Source organism: Vicia villosa, linkage group LG4 (genome assembly GCF_029867415.1).
Source record: "Vicia villosa cultivar HV-30 ecotype Madison, WI linkage group LG4, Vvil1.0, whole genome shotgun sequence".
NCBI lineage: Eukaryota > Viridiplantae > Streptophyta > Magnoliopsida > Fabales > Fabaceae > Vicia > Vicia villosa.
In genome coordinates, this window is record NC_081183.1 from 107,795,318 (window position 1) to 107,813,300 (window position 17,983).

General features: G+C 33.6%; 3 protein-coding genes and 1 long non-coding RNA gene across 5 annotated transcripts; 3 read left to right on the forward strand and 1 right to left on the reverse strand.

Moving 5' to 3' along the window:
• Nucleotides 1-852: 852 nt before the first annotated feature.
• LOC131599447 (probable aldo-keto reductase 1) lies at nt 853-2,954 on the reverse strand. 2 transcript variants are annotated; one of them, XM_058871792.1, is made up of 7 exons: nt 2,772-2,952; nt 2,524-2,694; nt 2,207-2,410; nt 1,961-2,133; nt 1,597-1,693; nt 1,358-1,511; nt 853-1,285 (listed from the first exon to the last, which is right to left on the reverse strand). In XM_058871792.1, the coding sequence occupies exons 1-7, from the start codon at nt 2,814-2,816 to the stop codon at nt 1,107-1,109; spliced, it is 1,023 nt and encodes a 340-aa protein (XP_058727775.1). In that variant the 5' UTR covers nt 2,817-2,952; the 3' UTR covers nt 853-1,106. The 2 variants fall into 2 exon arrangements, with proteins under 2 accessions (XP_058727775.1, XP_058727776.1); XM_058871793.1 differs by having other exon boundaries at nt 1,127-1,274; nt 2,772-2,954.
• An 830-nt stretch (nt 2,955-3,784) lies between these two features.
• Nucleotides 3,785-6,137, forward strand: LOC131599449 (uncharacterized). Its single transcript, XR_009282780.1, has 3 exons — nt 3,785-4,135; nt 4,558-4,635; nt 5,456-6,137. It is a non-coding gene; the product is annotated as an uncharacterized LOC131599449 (long non-coding RNA).
• Nucleotides 6,138-11,619: 5,482 nt separating this feature from the next.
• Nucleotides 11,620-13,156, forward strand: LOC131599450 (uncharacterized). Its single transcript, XM_058871794.1, has one exon. The coding sequence runs from the start codon at nt 11,648-11,650 to the stop codon at nt 12,608-12,610; it is 963 nt and encodes a 320-aa protein (XP_058727777.1). The 5' UTR covers nt 11,620-11,647; the 3' UTR covers nt 12,611-13,156.
• Nucleotides 13,157-13,357: 201 nt separating this feature from the next.
• Nucleotides 13,358-15,701, forward strand: LOC131599451 (perakine reductase-like). Its single transcript, XM_058871795.1, has 7 exons — nt 13,358-13,897; nt 13,991-14,161; nt 14,292-14,495; nt 14,569-14,741; nt 14,903-15,002; nt 15,092-15,245; nt 15,356-15,701. Exons 1-7 carry the CDS (start codon nt 13,853-13,855, stop codon nt 15,532-15,534), a joined length of 1,026 nt encoding a protein of 341 aa, XP_058727778.1. The 5' UTR covers nt 13,358-13,852; the 3' UTR covers nt 15,535-15,701.
• Nucleotides 15,702-17,983: the final 2,282 nt, after the last annotated feature.

Genomic DNA, 17,983 nt, shown 5'->3' on the forward strand with positions numbered 1-17,983 from the left:
GGGAAGTAAATACTCTATAGGTGGTGCATCCCACATTAAAAACTGGCAGGTTTAAGGCTTGTTTAAATACTTGATTGGCAATGTAATTAGCCAGACAATTTGGTTGGCTTTTATGTTGCTTGTAACAATGTCACTCTTGGGTTAGGTTGAAATCACTTGGACTCGAGTGTTAAACAAATTTTTTTTAATGAATAAAAGTTTGAAGAATGTTTGATTTTTGATGGAATAATATTTGACTAGTATCCGTACCTTTCAGCACTGATTTTGAATTACTAAGATCTCATTTCCTAATAAACTAGAGTGTGAAAGCTAAAAAAAAATGGCTCTATTTAAAAATTGGTGGCTATATGTCAAGTGATTTTGGTATACTTTTAAATAATTATTCAATATCATACATGAAAATAATCAAGACAATTGTTTCTTTTTTTCAAACAAAGTATTTAGTCAATAACCTAGCCTATGTGGGTGATAGGTTGCTTAATCCCTCTCTTTTACTAAATTACCATTATCAAGTATTAATGTTAGTTGAGCTCCTGATTTTAAAAAAAAGTGTTAGTTGAACTCCTATGTACCATTATCAAGTATTAATGTTTGTTGAACTCCTATGTACCATTAAATTTGGTTGAATACATACTCATGAACCAATCATCCAATATTATATCACCTTTCTAAAATAATTTATTTGAAATAAATTGAAATTAAAATACATTATTGAGTATTCATCCAATATTCATGGTTCTTAAGAATTTACCTTAATATATTACCATTATCATAAATTGAAAATATGAGTTGTATTAATTAAAGGTTGCAATTGAAAATAATGATCAGAGACATATTGATCATTTTAATACATTTTTTGTGGGACGAAACCAATTTAACACTTTACTTGTGGAGACTACATTTAAAAGTACTCTTAAAACTCAAATCTAATGAGATTTAGACCTAGGACATTAAGACAAGCAGACTTTTGAGGACTCAAACATTTACCATTAGACCAACCCGTAGAATTAATATAGTCTCATTGGAATTGACTAAGTGACAATCGGGCACAAACTAGATTAATTTTTTTTATTTTATTCCTGTGTTGCATAACTTGTACTATTTAGCTATGCTTTAGGTGGAGTATTAGCATACTTCCAAGAGCATTTAACATTAATATCAGTAGTTCGATCCCCTGCTACTTCAGATATTGGTATTGCATCTGTAATTTCCTCCAAGTCATCATTGCTCAGCTTCACTTCTAATGAACCAACATTACTATCAACATTTTTTGTCTTGGTTGTTCCTACAATATGCATATCAGAAGCTTCACACACGATTAATTTGATACAGATTGCAAAAGCGGAAAACCACTAACCAGGGATTGGTACCACAGAGTCTCCTTGATGAAGAATCCACGAAAGAGCAAGTTGTGAAGTTGTACATTCATGTTTCTCTGCCAACTTTTGTATTCTAGAATATAAGATCTTGTTCTTGTCAAGATTTTCCCCTTGTAACCTTGGATGCGAAACCTGGTGAAAAATGCAAGTTGGTGAATGAAGGGAAATGAGAAAGACCAAGCAGCCATCATTAGAAACAAAAGGATTAAGTCCATACCAGAACACTACTTGAAGGTATGCTTTCTGTGACAGCCTTGCCCGCGAAAAATCCGCGGCCTAAAGGGCTGTATGGTACTATTCCAATTCCAAGTTCCCTAAAATTGTTGTTGCAATAGTCATTTTATGATCAATATGAAAAAGCATTAAGTAAGGATTTCACAAGCCCGAAAGTTCCATCTCAAGCAAGTAAACCTCAAAGTCCTATGAATTGCGGACACTCATACAAACAGCGGACATGACACTGACAATCATAATTGTTGGTGTGGTGTCAGTGTCTTTGTCTGCAACGACAGAGACTTTTTTTTTTAAAGGTGTCCGTGTTACATAGCTTATAAACCTATTACTTTCATCAAAACAAATACCTGCAAAGTGGAACAATATCCTGCTCAATTTCGCGAGTCCAAAGGGACCACTCCATTTGAACAGCAGTAATAGGATGAACAGCATTTGCTCTTCTAATGGTATCAGAACTAGCTTCAGATAATCCAATGTACTTTATCTTTCCTTCTTCCACCAGCTTTTTAAGCTCTTTCATCTATGATTCAAACAAAATCAAACACAGTAAACAAATCAATGATGCAAATACTAGCACACTACACATTACTTACAGTATCCTCAATCGGTATTGTAGTGTCAACACGATGCTGATAATAGAGATCAATGTAATCTACTCCAAGGCGTTGGAGACTAGCTTCACAACATGATCGAACATATTCTGGTGAACCATTTACTATGATATTATCTGGTTCCATTTTCACTATTCCAAACTTCGTCGCTATCTGAATTTCTTTGCGAGGTAAGTCCTTCAATGCCTGATAGTTCAAATACCATGAAACAACATAGTTGGCAAAGAAAGTCTTGACAAAAAAAAAAGTAAAGAAAGAGCAGATCTGGTACTGTTAGGAGCGTTGACTTATGAGTGAACCTTTCCGAGAATGATTTCATTGGCACCATGGGATCCATAAACATCTGCTGTATCAAAGAATGTGATTCCTTTGTTGAATGCATATTTGATTAAACAGATCCCAACCTCTTCTGAAATAGGGGAGTAATACATTCCAGTGATGCCAGAACACCCAAATCCCAACTTTGAAACCTACAACAACAACCATATAAGAATAACACAAATTACTATTATCAAAACAGTGATGAATGATGATGAAGAATAATCACCTCTAAGCCTTGGCTTCCAAGCTTCACTGTAGCAATTTCTCTCATTTTTCTGTTTCTTTCCGAGAGTGTTGATCTCCTTCAAAAATGTGTAGGGTTATTTTATGGGGAAATTTAATCTTGAGAACCGCATGCTTATATTCTATTTCCACTAACATTTTTTATTCATTCATTTTATAAATGAAGTCATGCATGTATATGGGTCTAAACTATTCTAAACTACGCAACTCAAAATATATTATAGAATATCTATCAATGAAGTTCACATTTCAAATTACAAAGGTAACTCACTCTCGAAGTCATCCATGTAAATTTACACGCCAATTAGTTGTGTATCAAGAAACACTAACCCGCTTGCACGATTGTGAATTACATGGAAGATAATCATATTGGATATGTTCCATCACCTATCATGGGGTCAGTTACTCTAATGAGCTTGTTCTTATTCGTTGATGACCTCAATGAAAATATCAATTGCACGGAGTGTATAAGAATACAACCACTCTATAAATAAAGGTATCATTTCTGAGGTATGATTATACAACCAATATACTCACTTCTTACTTTTTAGCACACGGGCTAAAGTAGACATAAGTGTATTTTTGCAACACTACTACATTTTTGGCCTACGGCCACGCTAAAATTTTCCACAGCTCAGAAACTGTGGCTACATATATGATTTGACCATAGTTATCAAAGCGTAGAATTATGTTATAAAATATTGAATTCGGAGTATGAAACTGTGGCCTTTACTTCAATTGCCACCGCTATAGAACTGCGGATATTTTAAGGCACAAAGAAAAACTGCGGCCTTATAATTTTAACTAAAAACTGTAGACCAAGTCCAAAAATTTAATGACCGCCATGTTTTCCCTCTTTTCTTTTCGTTTCCCTATTTCTCTTGTTTTATATTTTATTTTTTTAAGATTAAAAAGAAAAAAAAACTAAAACAAATAAACATAAAAGGGATTAGGGTTAAGTCACCTTTGGGATTCTTCTATTCTCCCTCTCACGATCTCACTCTCTACCATTAGTGCCTCACTCTCTCATGTTTCTCTCTCTCAACTCTCAGCTCAACTCTGGATCGATATCTCTCTCGGCTCTATCTCATGGTCTCTCTGCTACCGATTCTTCACTCCCTTTGCTATCACCGATCCAACTCTCTCTATCATCATCGTTTTGTTTCGAATTCAGTAACAGCAAACATACAAACCTTCAATGTTACCCTTTATCCCAAACAAACCCTAAGCCCCAATTCGTTATTGATTTTCGGTGATTTCAAGAGTATATTTACAAGTGAATCAAAGCAATTGCAAGGAAAATAACAACGGGAATGGAAAGCGGGACCTACAGATGATCTTCTTCAGGTAAGCTTTTTCACTATGCTTGACTTGGATACTTCTTCTTTTGTGATTTAGCTTATGACTACTCTGTGAGTTTTGTTGCTGCGATTCTGGTGTTTATGTTGTGAATGGTTGATGAGTTGAGTGAGGTGAGGTTTATGTAGAGTGGGGTGAGGTTGAGTGTATATTTTGTGACATATGGAGGGTTGTGGTTTTGAGTGTAGTGAAGGTTTTTGTTCGTTTCAGCCCTCTGCTTCAAGCTTCTGTTAAACATTTGAAGTGGATTGGGGTTTCTAATGAGGACTGAGTTTATGAGGGATTGGGAGATTCTGCATGTTTTCTGTGTTTGAAATCTCCATAACTACGTTTTTATGTTTGATTACAGTTATGTTACGGTTTGACAATATGTTCCTTATATTTGTTTGATATTGTAATCTTTTCATTAGGCAGATCTAGGTGCAGATTGGCTCCGGTGTGACAGACGAGAAGATGATTTGAGTAGTCGTCCCGGTTCCATAGTCCATGTATTTTCTTATTCCTTTCATGAGTTTACGATACGTGCTTTGCATTTGGACGTTTTCAGAAATATGCAGCAAATGGTGGTCCATAATTCTTTTTTGTTGTTTTCATATAAGTGCTTAAAATATAAGCTATTTCTATAGCAAAATAAGCTAAAGTCAAGTTATTTTCATATATAATCTATACCCTATTTTCATAAGCTATCTTGGAGAGCTTAGGAACATAAGCTAAAAACAGCTTAGAAAAATGTCATAAGTTGGTTCTATAAGCTCTTACAAAGACACAATATGTCTCACAAATGCTTATGACAGTATATAAGCTCAAATAGGTCAATCCAAACAATAAAATATGATTTATTTTATCATTTCAAGTATATCCTCTCTAGAAGTTTTGCACACAAACAAGAGTACAGTTGTAAATTACTTTCATTAACTTGTGTTTATGCCTAACAGGTCCTAATGTTGTGGAGTTTATCATAAACCATGCTGAAGTTTCAATCGCTTTTATATTATGTTCCATAGTTTAATAATAAACTTTTGACCTGTTATTATGGTTTAATAGTACAACTATCAATTTTTATGTGCTTTCATGAGAAATAAGTTTTTTCAATCGTTAATCTCATGCTAAGTGTAGTTGTTATGTTGGAATTTCTGTGTTCGTGTACTCTACATTCAAGGCAATAGAATGTAAAAATAAAGATACTTGATTGATTCATACCATTGGTTGTGTGTATTCTTCTAGTTTGTAATTTCCTAAGTGGACAAGAAACATAGCTTTTAGTTTTCTTCTTACATAGTTATTTTTTTGTTTATATGGTGCTGCAAGTTATTTTAAAGCTATATCTTTGGGACAGCTTGATGATGTGATAGATCTTGTGGTCCCTAGAGGAAGTAATAAGCTGGTTTCTCAAATCAAGGAGTCAACAAGAATCCCTGTTCTTGGTCATGCTGGTAATATATCGTATATAAAATATAAATTTACTAATTTTACATTTGAACTTTGAATTGATGAGCAGTTCAAACCATATTTATGTATTTTTGATGAGTTCTCTATTTGTGTACGGAATGCATGAGAGGGGCCATGATTATTATAATGGAATTACCAAGGAGCAATTCAAGAAAATGCAGGAATTCATAGCAGGAAGAAGTTCCAAGAAGCAGTCCAAACTATAGGTTTTGTTTTGATGAGTTCATATTGTTTTGTTTTGTTTCTCATTGTTTCTCATTATTTTCACCGCGTCGGAACTCAAACGGCTACTGTGGCTCCCTTCATTTTCAGGGGTATCTCTTTAAAATAACAAGTAGTTACTCTTTCATTTCGCATCACGCCTTGGTTTTCCTATAGTACATGTTAGGATTGATAACTAGGATTAGGGCATTCAATTTTGTACCATCTGGAAATTGGAAGTAGATTTTTGAATCCGTCAAATTGCTAGTGTATATTGTGAGTAAATGTTAAATTAGATGAAAATGTCATTGTGAGAGATCTATGCACTTTTACTAGCAGCAATGCATAATGAGTTGATCTCATATATTTATAAAATTGTTCAAAATACGTAGTTCATATTTATCCAAGTGTTGTGTGACTTCTAAGTTCCTCACTTAAGTATTCTTATATCAGACTATTCCACTAGTAGTAAGTGTCTGTGTTTCTCCTATGTTAACTCTTCATTTATCTTTTAACTCTTCAAGAACTTTTATTCTCATCTGTAAGTGTATTGTCTAGGCTTATTCTCCAAATTATTATATTCTCATCTTATTCTTATCTTACCTGTTAGTTATGGCAATGATGTCTTTATGACATATATGTACACCTATTGCATTGATTTTTGGTTTAGTCAAAAGTCTTGATTGGTGTGAAGATTGATGATGCTGAAGGTGTTGAAGTTCAGATTTTTGAAGATCCTTGGCTGTTTCCAACTTGCTCTGGGCAGAGAAGGTGTTGTCCTTACTGCCATGATGCCCAATGCAAGTAGTATTTTCTGCAGATTTGGTAATGAAGATGATAAGCAAAGATCTGATTGTCTCAAAGTGCAATTTTGCCATTCTGATGGTGACCTTTTTACTCTTCTCTCTGTGTACAAAGAATGGGAGGCTCTGCCTCGGGAGAGGAGGAATAAATGGTGTTGGGAAAACAACATCAATGCTAAATGTATGATAAATGGTGTTAATGTTAGGTATAGTTTGAATTATGTTAGTGAAGTTAGTTTAGAAGTTAAACTGTTATTATAGAACTGTTATGCAGAGTTATGAAGGGAAATTCTAAATTCGGTTAAGACTAAAAAAACAGTTAAAGTTAACCTCTTTTCTTCTTCTTTTGAATATGATTTGTGGGCTGCTGAGTGGTTGTGTACATGGAGTTGATTTTTGTTTGATGTGCATTGTGTTGTTATGGTTGGCTGGATGAATTTTAATGTGCCTTCATTCTGATTTTTTGTCTTAAGCAAGTGTAGGTTCTGACTTTGGTTTATGTTTTTTTCTATCAAGTGCAGGACTGTTGAAGGCTATCTTCTCACTATGAGTATGCTTGAACTTTTTCTTTTGTTGTTTGCAAGAAAATGAGTCTTGGAAGAGAATGCAGTAGCTGCTGAAGAAAAGAAGTGTGATAATAACTGTTTGAGAAGTAATGGTAGATAGCTTAGGGATTTATAATTTGGGAAGTTAGTTTTAGATGCATAGGTTCTGTTATTGTGGATTCAGTTTTCTGTTTGAGAACTACATGTCAGCTAGCTAGGTTAACATGTATTTTCAATCGTTCAACAAAATATTAAAATATTTGTATCATTTGATGCAGCTGGTAATAATTATTCGTTTTTTATTATTAATACATGTGCATTTATAATAAAAAAGGCTTGGTCTATACCAGAAAACCGTGGACTTTACTTTAGGCCACGACCGCATACTCCACAGTTGGATTTCTGTGGCCAAACCGTGGCCTCAGCGTTATGCCACGGTTATTTTGCATATAGTCTCGGTGTCCTGGGCGTGGCAGGAGCCCTTTTTTTCTGTAGTGCAAGGACATCATGTTGAAGTACGGGGATAGTTGTGCGGTTGGTGTTAGTTTGAAATTCAACATTGTTTTGGTTTTCAAGCTATTGAAAATATAAATATGTGTAAGCAACCTCATCCTTTGAACTATCTTTTTGAGGTTGAAATCCGGATTTATCATTTATCATTAATCATTTCTGGTTCTCGTCCGGAAGCTTAACCATTACCAATACCCGTCTGGTCATCTAATCATTTTTAGTTCCCATATGGCTGTTTATCATTTACAGCCCATGTATAGCAATTAAATCATTTTTAGTACTCGTGTGGCAATTTTCATTTCCAGTACTCAGTACTCATCTGGTAGTTTAATTATTCCAGTTCCTGTCTAAAAATGTAATCATATCCAGTTCCCATCTGATAGTTTAATCATATTCATTTCCTGTCTAGCAGTTTAATCAATTCCAATTTCCGTTTGAAAGTTTAATCATATCCAGTTTCCGTCTAGCAGGATAATCATTTCCAATTCTCATCTGGAAGTTTAATCATTTCCAATACTCGTGTGGGTATTTAATCATTTCCAATACTCGTGTGGCTATTTAATCATTTCCAGTACTCGTATGACAATTTAATCAAATCCAATTCCCGTCTGATAATTTAATCAAATTCAATTCCCACCTGGCCATCTAATTATTTCCAATACTCGTCTGACAAGTTCATTTTAAAGTCCAATTCTTGTTTGACAATTTAATCATTTTCAGTACTCCTCTGACAATTTTCATTTCCAGTACTCATCTTGTATTTTAATCATTTATAGTTCTCATCTGGAATCTTAATCATTACCAATACTCGTCTGGTCATCCAATCATTTCTAATTTCCATATGGAAGATTATCATTTACAGTGTCTGTCTGGCAATTAAATCATTTTTAGTACCCGTGTGGCAATTTCCATTTCCAGTACTCATCTGCCAGTTTAATCATTCCAGTTCCCGTCTGAAAATGTAATCATATCTAGTTCTCGTATGATATTAATCATATTCATTTCTTGTCTAGCAGTTTAATCATTTCTAATTCCCGTTTGGAATTTTAATCATATCCAGTTTCCGTCTAGCAGTTTAATCATTTCGAATTCTCGTCTGAAAGTTTAATCATCTACAGTACTCGTGTGGCTATTTAATCATTTGCAATACTCGTGTGGCCATTTAATCATTTCCATTACTTGTCTGACAATTTAATTAAATCCAGTTCCCGTATGATAATTTAATCAAATTCAGTTTCCGTCTAGCCATTTAATCATTTCTTGTACCTGTATGGCCATTTAGTCATGACAATTTAATTAAATCCAGTTCCCGTATGATAATTTAATCAAATTCAGTTTCCGTCTAGCCATTTAATCATTTCTTGTACCTGTATGGCCATTTAGTCATTTTCAGTATATGTATGGCCATTTAGTCATTTCCAGTACTCATTTGGCCATTTAGTCATTTCTAGTACTCGTCTGACCATTCAATCATTTCTAGTACTCGTCTGGCCATTTAATCATTTCTAATACTCGTATGGAAATTTTAATTTTTTAAGTCCATTACCTATTTTCCGATTTAATAATCGGCATTTCAAAGATCAAAATCTCATTTCTCTCATTTGTTATGAGGATTTTCTTAACTCACTACTTTTTTTTTTTTTTTTTTTTTGCATTTGAGGATTGCCAGATGTTACCCTTTCATTTTGAGGATTTACATAACTCACTTGTTTTGAATTTGAGGATTGTCTGATGTCATCTCATTTTATTATGAGGATTTCCAAAAGTCGTCTTTTTTGAATCAGAGGATTGACTGATATTATCTCATTTCGTTTTGAGGATTTCCAGACTCACTTTTTTTGGATCCGAGGATTTCCTGATGTCACCTATTTGTTACGAGGATTTTTGTAAATTCCTTATTGAATCAGAGGATTTCCGGATGCTAACTTATTTTATTTAGAAGATTTCCAAAATTCACCTTTTTTGCATCTGAGGATTGTCAGATGTTACCCTTTTGTTACGAGGATTTTCATAACTCACATTTTTTGCATCTAAGGATTGTCGGATGTTATTCATTGCCTTTCGAGGATTTTCAAAACTCACCTTTGAATTTGAGGATATTCATATGTCATTTATGACATTTCATTTCGTTACGAAGATTTTCGCAACTCTTTTTTGGAATCTGAAAATTTCCGAATGCCATCTCACTTCTATTTGAGGATTGTCAGAACTCACCCTTCTTTTAAAGCATCCCAGGGAAGGTTCTTCCTAATAATTTTATCTTGGAAATCTTCTCAAATAGACATTCTTAAAATTACCTCAGTTTATCCCCATGTTCTACCTTATAACTTTTAGTGTTTTGCCAAGACTCATTTCATTTCATTTTAGTTTCATTTCATTTTAGTTCTATTCGAAGGACAAAATTTGAGTCATTTGCATTTTATTATCTTTCACCATGATTATGTAAAGATTTTTTCATTCATACTCTCTGATCAAATGTAATTAAATAGGGATGACTGTAGTATTCTAATTTTATTGGGCGCTTCCGTTTCACCCGACCATGTTTGCATTTTGCATTTATTATACCAATTTAAAATAGCTTTTCATTGGTTTCACATCTTGCACTTTTTAGAACATTCAATTTTGCACATCACTACATTCATCATTCATCTTCTTATTTTAAAATTTTTATGTGATTTGCATTTCTTTTTTATCACATTTAAAAGTCAAATAATTGTCCATATTTTACAAATTTCAAAGAAAAGCTACAAAATCTCATAATTTACATATTACTTCTTTTCATCATACTATTACATAATCATTACATGACATAATTCTTTCCCACTAACAAAATAACAAAAATCTTTTAATCATAACACATACATAATGTTACCTTGACATCATTCAAAGTCAAAAAGTCTACAAATACATAAAAAAAATAAATACATAAAAAAGTTTAAGGGACTCTTTAAATATTTTAAATTTTATTTTTAACTTTTATTAAAAAATAACATTTTTAAATTTTTATAAAAATTTTATGTATGCAATTTTAGTTAATATTGTTTTTAAAATTTTTGAAAATAGTTTAATTATCCTTAAACTTTTAAATTTTTGAATAATTCTTTTTCATACGTGTTTAGAACACTATAAAATATATTTTTTACTAAATTATAACATTATTTAAAACGATAAGAATTAAATATGAAATTTTAAATTTTAAAAGATGATGATAAAAGTAACGCAAATATCGACTTAGAAATTAAATTTTGAGTTTCTTTTTTGGATGAACTTTTTATAACATTCAAAACATGTCTGTAAAATAATTGTTAAAAAATACACATCAGAGTAACAATAAACAATAAGGATTAAAAATAAGTAGATAATAATTTTGTGGAGACCAACATATGTCATTTTTTTAATAATATTTTTTATAAGAACAAAAAAAATATTAAAAAAAAAACAAAAATGAAAAAGCATGGAAGTTTCAAATATATTTATATGTTTACATCACCATGCAATTACAATCCATGGTAAATCCCACGTGACAAATCATAAGTAAACAATACAAACTTTGTTAACTATTTACAGTCTTTACAAATTCACATACCATCATCAAATTACATGATACATACATACATACATCACAGATTATCCTAACAAATTTTTGCAAACATTCTCTCTTCATATGCTCCCACAGTTTCTCCATCCCTCACTGATAGATAGTATAATTTAGTATTTAAGTTTATTAGTAATTTATATAAGTTCTAGTTTTATTTGTATTGTTATTTATTTGGGCCTTTATTAATATTTGGGCTTTTAGTTTGTTACCCAATAGTAACATTATATATTGTAGTCTCATTGAGACATTAGGGTATCAAAGAAAAGAAATGAAGTTTATTTTATTAGTTAGCCTTTATTGTCTCTTTTATTTCTCTTAGTTTTTTCTTGAGTTGTTAGGGTTCTAAAGTAGCTTCCTAACATTGGTGCTTTCATCCTTGAACTTCAATCCTTCCATGGCAAATCCATACTACCAATCTTTCCCTCCTCCATATGTTAGTGTTCCATCACCATTTTATTATCACAACGTTTCTCCTTATTACTCTACTGTCACAACTATACAACCTACTTCATCTAACCCATATATTTCATACCAACCAGAACCCCAAAATTCCAATTTACAATCAGAAACATTTTACCAAGACTTGGAAACTCTGAAACAATATTTGATTGAAACTCATGAGTTATCAAACAAATATAGAGAAGAGTTGAAAGAACAAATTCAGAAGCTTTCTGATTCATTCAAAAAGTCACAGAATTTTTTGAAAGAAAAATATGCTTTGAAGAAATACTCAGGAAGACTCAAAGAAACGAAAGCAGAACCAAAAGTTGAAGAAATTGATTTCTTACAGAAATCTGTCAAAAATAGAACAACATCGCAATTCTCAAAATCACCATCTCTTACACATTATTCACTGCAAATTCAAGCAATGGAAAAAATTACAATTACAATGGCTACAGATACACCTGCAACAACCAAAAAAGATGGAAGAGGAAAACCAAAAACCAAATCCATTTCAAGATCAACCAAAGCTGGTCTCCAGTTCCCCGTCGGCCGTTTTGCTCGCTTCCTCAAAGCAGGTCGTTACACTCAACACGTCAGTTCTGGTTCACCGGTTTACCTCTCTGCCATTCTGGAACACCTCTGCGCTGAGATTTTGGAACTTACGGGTAACGCTACAAGGGATAACAAAAAATTATCAGATCCGAAACGACCATACAAAAAATTACAGGATCAACAACTGTTGCCGGCGAAATCAACTGATGTGAAGCGGCCACCGATGAAACCACCTGATTTTACGATGAACACGCGTGAAAGCTTCGATTTTGTATTCATGCTTTCGAATCCAGAACAACATCACACTTTCATTTTTGATCCCGGTGGTAAGAAATCCTTTTTTTTTTCAGCGTCCATTTAAATTAGCAGAGCCGCGTCACCTCTGCAAGTTTCATGGAAAGAGGAATGTTAGGTCAAAGCAAACTTGAGTTTTGTGGATTGGGCTTTTCAAACGGGTCATTTAGCCCAATAGAAAAGAAAAAAAAAAGTAGAATGAATTCCAGCAACCTCACGTGATTACCGACTTTCACTTATCCAAATCACCTACTTTCATGGTTTCTTCTTTCGTGTGGCACTGGCAGCACTTCTAAATTTTCACTATTCTTTTAACCTTCACGTGACTCCTTTCATTCACTACATCATTCATCCTCATTCATTTAATTCATTTTGAATTAAATGTTTCATTTAAAGAATTTAACTTTTTTCATTAAAGGTGCACACCATGCCTCCCAACTTGGTCACGTGTAGCCTCACTTAAAAAAAATTGAGTTCATTTGAAACTTTAATTTTATTAGAACCTTGAGGACAAGGTTCAAGTGGACCCCGCGGTAATGATAGATAGTATAATTTAGTATTTAAGTTTATTAGTAATTTATATAAGTTCTAGTTTTATTTGTATTGTCATTTATTTGGGCCTTTATTAATATTTGGGCTTTTAGTTTGTTACCCAATAGTAACATTATATATTGTAGTCTCATTGAGACATTAGGGTATCAAAGAAAAGAAATGAAATTTATTTTATTAGTTAGCCTTTATTGTCTCTTTTATTTCTCTTAATTTTTTCTTGAGTTGTTAGGGTTCTAAAGTAGCTTCCTAACACTCACACATTCCTCACCATTTTTTCTTCCCTCCTAAATCTATAACAAACTTTCACATAAAGAATTCACACACTCACCCCAAATTCTACCCTAATTTAAATACTATAAATAGACGGAGTAGATAGAGTAAAAATTAGTAGCAATTAGAAAAAGAATACCAAAACTCTGCTCAAACTTCACCAATCCAAAACCACTGCGTCTCCCCGACCCTGCTCGCGTGTACCACCGTTTGAATCCGTCTTTGTTTCCTTAACCTTCGCTGTTTTGTAAATCAGGGGAGGGATCCTGTACAGGATCCTCCATTATGTTTACCGTGGGCGTTTGCTGATAACTGTTGGATTCTCATCAAATGGCTCAAATCACGAGATATCATCGCATCATTAGAACAGATCAGGAGCGTCTGATCCTCACCTTACTTCTAGAATACATTTCGTTTTTGGTTGATTGAAAAAACAGTGGTCTATGTAAAGCATTGAAACCTATATCATAGAGAAAAGAAACACAAAATGGGAGATATTCCTAGAGTGAAGCTTGGTAGCCAAGGCCTAGAGGCAAGTAGTAGTAATATATATATCCTTCATTCAAGTTATCATCATAATAACAATCATTGATGTGTGTTATATACTCTATGATTGTTGTTGTAGGTTTCAAAGTTGGGGTTTGGGTGCTCTGGCATCACCAGAAAATATTCCGCCCATGTTCCAGAAGAAGTTGCCATCTCTTTGATCAAATATGCCTTTAACAAAGGAATCACCTTCTTTGATACAGCAAATGTTTATGGATCCCATGGAACCAACGAAATCATTCTCGGAAAGGTTCATTCATAAACTCCTACTTTAAGTCAACGCTTCTAATATTAACTATCTCTTCTCTCTTTGCGTTTTTTTTTTGGGGTCAAGACTTTCTTTGCCAACTATGTTTGTTTCATGGCATTTGAACTATCAGTCATTGAAGGACTTACCTCGCGAAGAAATTCAGATTGCGACCAAGTTTGGAATAGTGAAAATGGAACCAGACAATATCATAGTAAATGGTACACCAGAATATGTTCGATCATGTTGTGAAGCTAGTCTCCGACGCCTTGGAGTAGATTACATTGATCTCTATTATCAACATCGTGTTGACACTTCAATACCGATTGAGGATACTGTAAGTAATGTGTAGTGTGCAAGTATTTGCATCATTGATTTGTTTAATGTATTTGATTTTGTTTGAATCATAGATGAAAGAGCTTAAAAAGTTGGTGGAAGAAGGAAAGATAAAGTACATAGGATTATCTGAAGCCAGCCATGACACAATTAGGAGGGCACATGTTATTCATCCTATTACTGCTGTTCAAATGGAGTGGTCCCTTTGGACTCGCGAAATCGAGCAGGATATTATTCCACTTTGCAGGTACTTGTTTTGACTTTTGATTAAAAAGTTTCACACTGCGTAACAAAGACATCTCTGAAAAAAGACGTGTTAATGTCCGTGTTCATAGGTGTCAGTCAAATCCTTATTTAATGCCTTTTCATATATTAAACATACGATGACTCTAGCAACAACAATTTCAGGGAACTTGGAATTGGAATAGTACCATACAGCCCTCTAGGCCGCGGATTTTTCGCTGGCAAGGCTGTCCCTGAAAGCATACCTACAGATAGTAGCTTTCTGGTATGGATTTGATTCTTTTGTGTTTTTTATGATATCATTTGTTGGCTTTAATCAATGTTCACCATTCACCAACATCTTTTTTTCACCAGTTTTCAAATCCAAGGTTACAAGAAGAGAATCTTGACAAGAACAAGATCTTATATTCTAGGATACAAAAATTGGCAGAGAAGCATAAATGTACAACTTCACAACTTGCTCTTTCATGGATTCTTCATCAAGGAGACTTTGTGGTACCCATACCTGGTTAGTGGTATTCCATTTTGCACACTGATATGCACTTTGATGACCCTACACAAATTGCATACAATATATGACATTGTTACCATTTTTGCAACCTATCATGTGAATTGTAGGAACAACGAAGACAAAGAATGTTGATGATAATGTAGGTTCCTTTGAAGTGAAGTTCAGCAAGGATGAGTTGAAGGAGATTACAGATGCAATACCAATATCTGAGGTGGCAGGGTATAGAATTGCTGATATTTTTGTTAAATGCTCATGGAAGTTTGCTAATACTCCACCAAAAGCATAGCTAAATGATACATGTTATATATCTTTTAGCTAATACTTTTTGTTAAGAGATTTGCTATTCTTACACCACATTATATTGTGATTTTGTGAGTTTTAGAAAGGTGATGAAATTTTGGTGATATTGCCATTTAACTTTAAATGAAATTTGAAAAAAGCTTTTTGTTTTTACTGATGATGCAAGCGTGCCTGCTGAATCATGTATGGGGTCCCATAACCTCTCTTGGCTTCAAGAGGAATAAGATCCATTCCATTTCTTATTCTCCAAATGGAATGGATCCTTACTCGCTTCAAAACTATCTTCCCAAAATGACTTGGACTTGGATAAATAATAGCTTGACTTTTTCAATCTTAGCTTGAAACTCAATGGACCTCTCCTTCTTTAAATTGCACCTAAAATAAAATTAAAATAAAAGACAAAAGCAATACAAATAATCGATTTTCAATTTTTAATAAAAATTCAATCTAAACTTATAAATTGAATTAATATTAAAATTCATAAAGGATTAATAACAAATGAACAGAAAATACTATTAATAAAAAAATGGAGCGAAATTCGCAAAAAAAAAAACATGTTTTAGTGTTGGAATTGGTTGATTGGTTTTAGGAAGGGGGTGAGGAGTTGGAATTGGAAATGGGGGAAGGTGGCTGATGATTAAAGTCTGAATGGTAATCAAGAAAAAAATATGGTGTGGGTGAGTATAAAGGTAAGGTGATTGTATAAGGTTAGGATTAAGAATGTGTATAAGGGAATATGTGCTAATAGAAGAATGTATCCCTAGAGAATAGAGTAATGCTCATATCAAATAATACGTGGCCTTTACACCATGTTTAATGCCTAAATAAATGCATTTACGAGATCTAGATTCCAGTTTGGTTCTGTTACATTTAGAATTACAAACAAACACTAAACAACCAAAAGTTTTAATCTCAAAATAACCAAGTGAGGCATGATAAAATAAAGTAAATGGGGATTTGAAGTTTAAATTTTTTATGGGTAAACGATTGATGATAAAAACAACATAAGATAAAACGTGACACCAAACAATTTTGGGGAGTTATAATTGACAAAGGAGGACGTGAGTAACACCTAAAAGATATTGGTGCTTCCTTTTAACCAAGCCATTTTGTTAGAGAGTGTCAATACAAGAGGTCTGATGATGTATCCCATGAGTGGAGTAAAATATTTTAAGAGTAAAGTCGGACCATTATTAGACTTGATGGTATTAATTGTAGTGTTAAACCGAGTTTTAATATTTTGGACAAAATATTGAATTAATGTTGATTTCTCGTATTTAAGCTTCATTAAAAATTCAACAAAAATGATTGTAGTTAAAGATTATTTAGGGCCTAACCAATCGTTAGTTGGTCCAGTGGTGATTGGCGCTGGACTTGGTAGGGAGAATCACGGTTCGATCCCCCGCAACTGCGATCGGGAGGGGGCTTGACTCACTTGATGCCAGAGCTGTTCCCCCGAACCGGACTAAACCGGTGGTTATAAACCAAAAAAAAAAGATTATTTAGGGCCTAAGATTAAAAGGGGTTGAAAAGGGGACCCAAATATCCATGTGGATAAGGTCAAAAGGATGCAAAGAAATAATATTATTGTCTGGAAAGGGAATTATTTTATGTTTAGCATAAAGGCAAGTGTCATACCCCAATTTTTGACCTAAGATACCACCTCATGTCATAGCATATGCATCATTTGCATCACTAACAAATTGCATAGCTTGTGTTTGCTACTTGTGCTCAGCATGGTTTAATCAAGAAATCACTCATCAGTACAAGCAACAATCAATTAGGGTTTTGTTCTCCCTTCATATCAAATGAACCATCTTCATCAACAATCAACATTTGGTCCTCAAAGATTCATTTCAACAAGCTCAAAGGCTCTGAATCAACCAGATTAGGATTTTGACTGAAGACAACATACTCCTGACTTTTGCTCAGGATTTGACCTAATGACTTGGGACATGACCTCAAGACCCCAAGTACATCATTTTGACCTAATCTATTGGCTCAAGACATCTCCTACACAAGGATTGATCAACAGTGAAATTTCAAAAACATTAGACTAGGGTTTTGAACTATCAGGGACTGAAATCAGGGATCACATTTGGGAAACCCTAAAAAGCTCCAGGGAATCACTCAAAGGTTTCAATCATCTTCAAATAATCCCTATGATAATATCCAATGGAAATTGTACTTCAATTAAAGATCCACAGTCATTAAATTCATCTGGTCGACAATTAGGGTTTTTGACCAAATTCACCTGAAACACTGACTTTTTAATCAGGACATGGTGCCACAACTTAAACTATGGCTCAAGGTCCTCCAATAATTCAATATAATCCATTCATACCATCCATTTGGTGAGGATAGCTTGATTCATCTGAAATCTCCAGAAACGCGATTCGCCAGAAAAAGTCAACTATACAAGAACACCATTGACT